This window comes from Balearica regulorum, chromosome Z (genome assembly GCF_011004875.1).
Source record: "Balearica regulorum gibbericeps isolate bBalReg1 chromosome Z, bBalReg1.pri, whole genome shotgun sequence".
In the NCBI taxonomy this organism is placed as follows: Eukaryota; Metazoa; Chordata; class Aves; order Gruiformes; family Gruidae; genus Balearica; species Balearica regulorum.
This window is the reverse complement of record NC_046220.1, coordinates 70,181,391-70,188,240: the sequence shown is the minus strand read 5'-3', so window position 1 is coordinate 70,188,240 and position 6,850 is coordinate 70,181,391. Positions and strand designations below refer to the sequence as shown.

General features: G+C 44.7%; 1 protein-coding gene across 1 annotated transcript; it reads left to right on the top strand.

Annotated features, from left to right (window-relative positions):
• The first annotated feature begins 607 nt into the window (after positions 1–607).
• On the top strand, positions 608–6,480 carry MRPS30 (mitochondrial ribosomal protein S30). Its single transcript, XM_075741317.1, has 5 exons — positions 608–1,290; positions 1,549–1,694; positions 2,745–2,847; positions 3,348–3,524; positions 6,023–6,480. Exons 1-5 carry the CDS (start codon positions 675–677, stop codon positions 6,289–6,291), a joined length of 1,311 nt encoding a protein of 436 aa, XP_075597432.1. The 5' UTR covers positions 608–674; the 3' UTR covers positions 6,292–6,480.
• Positions 6,481–6,850: the final 370 nt, after the last annotated feature.

Sequence of the window (6,850 nt, the reverse complement as noted above, 5' to 3'; positions counted from 1 at the left end):
GTGTTTGACTTTCCACATTTGGTCAATAAATTATCTTGTATTTTCTGCTGCAGTTCTTGGTTTGTACAAAATCCGTTGTCCACAGTACAGTTCTGTACAGTAAAGGGTTCAATTTTTTTTAATTATTTTTAGCGAGAATTTATCCCTCTTAGATTGAGCAGCCAGTCTTTCAAACCAAGGGGGCTGGGGGGGTGGTAATTATCTCCTGCAGATCAGCGCATCGCAAATTAGTTCAAAAATGTTTTCTCTCTGAATGAAAGCAGGTAAAGGCTCCTTGTCTATGCAGAGCAGCCACTCCGTTTGAGATGCGGACCTCCCTCTGAAGCGTGGGCTCGTACTGGGAAGAAAGGGACACGGGCCGCGCCCTCCGCCACGAAAAATCGCCAGCGAGCACACCGTGCAGGCCGCCGTGGAAGGAGCCGCGGCGTGGCTGGCACTTCCGGGCCGCCTCCCGCTGTGCATCCTGGGAGCTGTAGTTCTCGTCCCGGAGGGGCAGTGGGTGGTACCCGCCGCGCTGCGGGGGGACGGGACTCCCGAAAGGCCCCGCGCCTTCTGTCCCGGCAGCGCTCTCGTTCTCGGAGAAGCTTGCCGATTGGAAGGTTGGCTCGTTCACGTGGTTCCCAGCCACCAATCAGATTTTCCAGTTGGGGAAGGCAGCTTTTCCGCTCTGCGAAATGGCGGCGTTCAGGGGACGGCGGTTGCTGTGGCATGGCCGGTGCTGGTTCTCGCAGACGGAGTCCGCTGTCTCCTCGCAGCCCCCCGACTCGCTCTACCCGCCCATAGTGGCTTCCGCCACGGCGAAGAGCAAAGCGGCCAAGCGGCGGCGCCTGGAGCATTTCCACCAGCGGGTGCACGCGGCGGCCTCGATCGAAGAGAAACTGCGGCTCTACGGGCAGCTGCAGCGGCCCAAGTATGTGGTTTACCCACAGACCTTCGCCCTCAACGCCGACCGCTGGTACCGCAGCTTCACCAAGACCGTCTTCGTGCCGGGACTGCCCCCGGGAGCGGTGGCACCTGAGGCCGCCAAAGCCCCGGAGCCGGGAGCGGCGGCACCAGGGGCTGGGAAAAGCCCGGAGCCCTCGGCGGAAGCGGCGCCGAACCTGGATATGGGCGAGCTGCGCTCCCTCGCCTGCGACGCCCTCCTGCAGGAGAGCTTCTACCAGAACAAGAAGCGGCCGTTCCTCTACCGCGATCAGGATCACACGCCCGGCCCGTTCCTTACCCAGCTCGTCTCCACTCTCGCCGCTTTCCTGTGCGGTCGCAACCCGCTGCTGGCTGCCTCCTCCCTTGGTGCGGAACGGGGGTGGGAGGGAGAGGGAAGTGGGAGCCCTTGGACGGTGGGGCCGGTCTTTGAACCCGACAGGAGTGTCGGTAGTGTAGCCGAGTTGTTTGTACCATCGCTAGTAATTCGTCTCATCTCCACCGTCCCGCATGGTGTGAGGGAATTCTGATTTTTCTGGTTTACTGCAGCTACAGAGCAAGAATTGGGAGGGTTTTAAATGCAAAGGGATGGTCTTTGTTTCTCTCTATCTCTCTGTTCTGTTTCAGATCTAAAACCTGAAGTTAACTATTACTGGCATCATGGTGAAGAAGTTGTTGTTCATGGACATCGAAAGGGTAGAGTTGATCCTGTGCGATTTCAGATAGATGATAACCCGCACCTCCAGATCCGTGTACCAAAGCAACTTCCAGAGGTGTGGATATTTTCAACAGCAAGTTAATCACATGCATTTTCACTTCTGTTTCTGACTGCCACTGAAACCATGCAATAGGTAGTTTGTTGAGGACCTGGTTAATCAGGCATGTAGCGCACTTGTGCATTTTTCAAGTGTTGATGCCTTTACTACCTTGTTGTGGTAAGTGGTTTATAGATATTGAGACAGTCTACTGAACTCTTGGTCATCTTTGTGCTTTAGATAAAATGCATGTTAAATGGAGGTTTTTCACTTATTTTATGCTTGTAAGTGGCAGCAAGTATAAGAAATGTGCTGTGGAACATTCTCTCAGTGGAGAAGAATCAGATGAGAGAAATGGAGAAGGAAAATAATGGAGCAAGAGCATGTATAATCTGAATGTGAGCTCAGTACTGCTTAACAGTTGTTTTTTTGAATGCTCAGTTTTCTGGAACATGATTCAATATTCTAACCTTTTTCTTGTAAGTTTATACAGTGGTAATTGTGTAGCCTGTGAGGGTCTCTGTTGCCCAATTTCTACCACAAACAGAAAACTGCTTCGTTTTCTGTAAATGCTGAACACTTCTTGCTAACGTGATTGTACAATTTGCTTATGTTAATAGTGTCATATGTTACAAACCTTGGCATTTTGGAAGAACGGTCTAGGGAATTGGAAATGTTACGTAGTGCAAAACACTGAATACCCATAAAGTCAGTCTGCTGATTCAAGTTAGTTTATTACTGCTGCTAGAAATGTTCTTGCTTATCTACAGCAGATTCTGGTTTTGAAGATAATACCCATTGGCAGCTTTGTGAGCATCATTTCACACAATGTTTTTTTGTATATTGCAGAAAATTCAGACATCAATAGAACATGCATGTATTAGCCCTCATCAAGACAAAAAGTTCTATTGCAAAAAAATGAATTTCAGTTAAAGTTATATACATGGTCTGTGTAAGCAAGACTTGCACCTTCTTGCTGTCTCTGACCAGAAAGTGGCATATTATGTGAGGCCTGATGTCAGAAATGTGACTTACATTGTGGCTTTTCTTTATTCTACTTCCTTCAAGATTGTACCGCTGGATTCAGATCTTGGAGATGTTCCTGTTATTGATCACAAACCATCCAAACTGCCATTGTTCAAAAGGCAGTATGAAAACAAGGTATTTATAGGTAAGTTTCTAGTCATGAAATGTTAACTACTATTTTTGGGTAAAAAAACTCCAAACCAATAAAAAAAAAAACCAAAACAAACACCACCACTCTGACTTAATATAGTACATAACTATGCTATATAAATGTATATAGTACTTAAATCTCTGTTGAGATTCCATGTCTATTAGGCAGTGGGGAGTAGCATCCTCCTGTGCGTATGATGCTCGTGTGTCCAGATTCGCTTGAAGGAGGTGGGTTGAATAAAAAACTGGCAGAAAACTCGCTTTGAATTTTGATACATCTGCTCAGAGACATTTTAGTACGTGAATTTTTGCCTTTTGAATTTAGATGAGCCCTCCAGTCTCAGCCAGAAATGGAGGGATCTCAACATTTATACAGGTCCACAGTAGACGTTCTAACCTCTTTACTATCAGACTCCAGACAACAAGATGTGATTGTATGCATAATAAAGAGCATTCTCTGACTGACTTAATTTTTTTTCTTTTTTGGGAGCACAGGATCAAAGGTAGCGGATCCGTGCTGTTACGGACACACCCAGTTTCACCTTATTCCTGATAAACTAAAACGGGAGAGGTTTTTAAAAATAAATCTTGAGGATCAGATTGAAGTTCTTTACCGAGCTAATGGTGTTGCAAGTCTCTTTGCCTGGACAGCAGCACAAGCAATGTATCAAGGTGAGACGGTCAACTTGATAAATTCTTCCTGGTGATGAATGCCTACACTAAAGTTCTCTAACCTTTTCTTCCTGCCACCTTTTTCTCATGCTTTTTCTTCTGACAACCATCCTTTAAGTAGATCTTTCAAAATTTAATTGAACCAATGAATAAAGCAGACCTTGTACAAAGGAGTTAGTTAAGACTTTGAGTACTTTGACTCAGGAAGAATTAATTACACAGAAATTTTTTTTTTATATATGAACACTAAGCCTGTGCAAAAAACTGAATCCTACATTCACTTGCTTACTTCACATTTGTTATGGGGAAAGGTGGTAGATATCAAGCGGGTTTTGTATTTTTTTTTTTTTTCTGAAACTACTGTGTTGCTTAGCCCCTTGTTTCAGAAATGTCAATACTATGGACCTACAGTCAGCGAAAGAAAAGTGTTAGCATCCTTACTTCAGGATTTTATGCCTATGTCTAAAAATCGCAGAAGACCTGGATGGATAGACCAGATCAGTCTTTCGCTTATTCATGTAAATATAACTGTTATCTAGTGTTACTGCAAGATACCTGCTGGTTTGTAGTTTCACTTCTGAAACAACACATGGAAGAAAATCCTTTGAGTATGATGTATATTGCTGGATCTGCATCATTTTCTTTTTTGTGTAATGGTATGTTAGAAAGCTTGACTTTTGTGGACATAAAACATTGTAGTCAGGTGAGTGTTGGCTTCAAAGCTGGCTACAGTTGTTAAGTACGTTATGAGTTATAAGAACACCATTATTCAAATCTGTGAAGGTTTTTTTTGTTCTATAACAGTTTGTAGTAGCGTTCTTTGCACATCATACCAAATATCTTTGTGGTGGGTTGACCCTGGCTGGGGGCCAGGTGCCCACCAGAGCTGCTCTATCACTCCCCTCATTCACTAGACAGGGAGAAAAAGTATAACAAAAAGCTTGTGGGTCGAGATAAGGACAGGGAGAGATCAGTCACTAATTATCGTCACGAGCAAAACAGACCGAACTTAGAGAGGGAATTCATCTAGTTTATTACCAAGCAAAACAGAGTAGAGGAATGAGAAAATCAAATCTTAAAACACCTCCCCCCACCCCTCCCATCTTCCCAGGCTCAACTTCACTCCCGGCTTCAACCTCCGCCCCCCCTCAGTGGCACAGGGGGATGGGGAATGGGGGTTACGGTCAGTTCATCACACGGTGTTTCTGCCACTTCTTCATCCTCAGGGGGAGGACTCCTCTCATCGTTCCCCTGCTCCAGCGTGGGGTCCCTCTCACGGGAGACAGTCCTTCATGAACTGCTCTAGCGTGAGTCTCCTCCACAGGGTGCAGACCTTCAGGAGCAAACTGCTCCAGCGTGGGTCCCCCAGGGGGTCACAAGTCCTGCCAGCAAACCTGCTCTGGCGTGGGCTCCTCTCTTCATGGGTCCACAGGTCCTGCCAGGAGCTTGCTCCAGCGTGCGCTTCCCACAGGGTCACAGCCTCCTTCAGGCGTCTCCACCTGCTCCAGCGTGGGGCCCTCCATGGGCTACAGGTGGAATCTGTACACCCCCTCGTCCTTCCTCCATGGGCTGCAGGGGGACAGCCTGCTTCACCATGGTCTTCACCACAGGCTGCACGGGGACCTCTGCTCTGGTGCCTGGAGCACCTCCTTCCCCCTCCTTCTTTACTGACCTTGGCGTCTGCAGAGTTTCTTACACCTTCTCACTCCTCTCTCTGGCTGCAAAAGCGCTCTCTAACTGTTTTTCTCTTTCTTAAATATGTTATCACAGAGGTGCTGATGGGCTCGGCCTTGTCCAGCGGCGGGTCCGTCTTGGATCCGGCTGGCATTGGCTCTGTCAGACATGGAGGAAGCTTCTAGCAGCTTCTCACAGAAGCCACCCCTGTAGCCCCTGCACTACCAAAACCTTGCCACACCCAACACAGTCTTTTAATATTACTGTATGTGCGAACACACATGCATAAATACGGAAATATTTTTAAAAGACTATTAATGCTCAGTGGGAATTGTTTGAAGCATTAATACTTAGTGACAGTGTTCTGGTGTTGTCTGGCTGGTTACTATAGTCAGTTATGCTCATGCATATGTACATGCTTCTATCATGAAATAAGTGTTTGCTGCCCTGTGAGAAGCGTGGAACAGTCGCAAGACATTTCTCCTCAGATCACTGCAGGACTTTGCATGCAGTAATAACTTACGTCATGTTGAAAAGTCACTTAGCTGATCATTGTGGAGTTTTTATCAGTCAGTGATAGAGAACTGTGTAAAAAATGCAAATATGCCACCATGCCTCTGATCTTGGGAATATCCTTAACTGATGCTTGCATTTTAATTTGTGTGAAGCATGTTTGTGTTGCTAAAGCAGACAGGACTTTTTACCCTACTTAGTGGCAGCTGCAGTTCCCAGTATTTTTCTGTATTTCAGGATTGGAGTTTAGTTGTGTGTGGTGATAGGAAGTTTGAGTCCTGTATAATTAATGTTGTTTCTTTATTTTGCAGGATTCTGGAATGAAGCAGATGTGACCCGTCCTTTTGTATCGCAGGCAGTAGTGACTGATGGAAGATACTTTGCTTTCTTTTGTTACCAGCTAAATACTTTAGCACTAACTGTAGAAACTATTCAAAATAACGCTCGGAAGAATATCTGTTGGGGTACAGACAGTCAGCCGCTGTATGACGTTGTGGAAGATGGTAATGTGAAAGGATTTAACGATGAAGTGCTGCTTAAATTGGTTCGTTTTCTATTAAACAGACCAAAAGAGTTGTAAATCATTGAAGTATTCCTGTTTATATGCCTGAACTTCATTGAAACTCCATTATGTAGAATATGCCTTGTTTTCAGTCAAGAATTGGTATAGCAAACACTATATACATCTTTTCTCATATTTGGGCCTTATTTCTTTATTTTAAATGTATGATACTGTATACTGAAAAATAAATGTCTAGAATAACTTAAAGTTTCAGTGTATTGACTGTTAAGAAGTGTATTGCACTAATTCAAAGTCATGTGAATCCTTTCTTTTAGGAGATCCATAGCTCTATGTTGAACTGTCACAGCAAAGTGTGAATTCCTATGACAATCTGATTATGTCCTTAGGTAACTGCTGTCTTGATATTCAAAATTAGTGAAAAATTTCTAATTTTGTGCCTGAAAAGAAATTGTCTTAAGTGTTTACTAATTCTAAAGAAAAAGTTCAGAATATGAAGTTTCTTAGAAGTGATTGGTTGGCAGTTTTGTTACATAGCAAGGGAAATTTTTAAACATTTATCCAGCAGTAGTACAAACACAATGGAACTTGTTTCCAAAGGTTCTATTCTGAACATGCA

Coding starts and splice junctions, on each gene's coding strand:
- MRPS30 (XM_075741317.1), top strand. CDS start 675: ATGGCGGCGTTCAGGGGACGGCGGTTGCTGTGGCATGGCCGGTGCTGG. Junction 1,291..1,548: donor GCTGGCTGCCTCCTCCCTTG/GTGCGGAACGGG, acceptor GTTCTGTTTCAG/ATCTAAAACCTGAAGTTAAC. Junction 3,525..6,022: donor AGCACAAGCAATGTATCAAG/GTGAGACGGTCA, acceptor TTTATTTTGCAG/GATTCTGGAATGAAGCAGAT.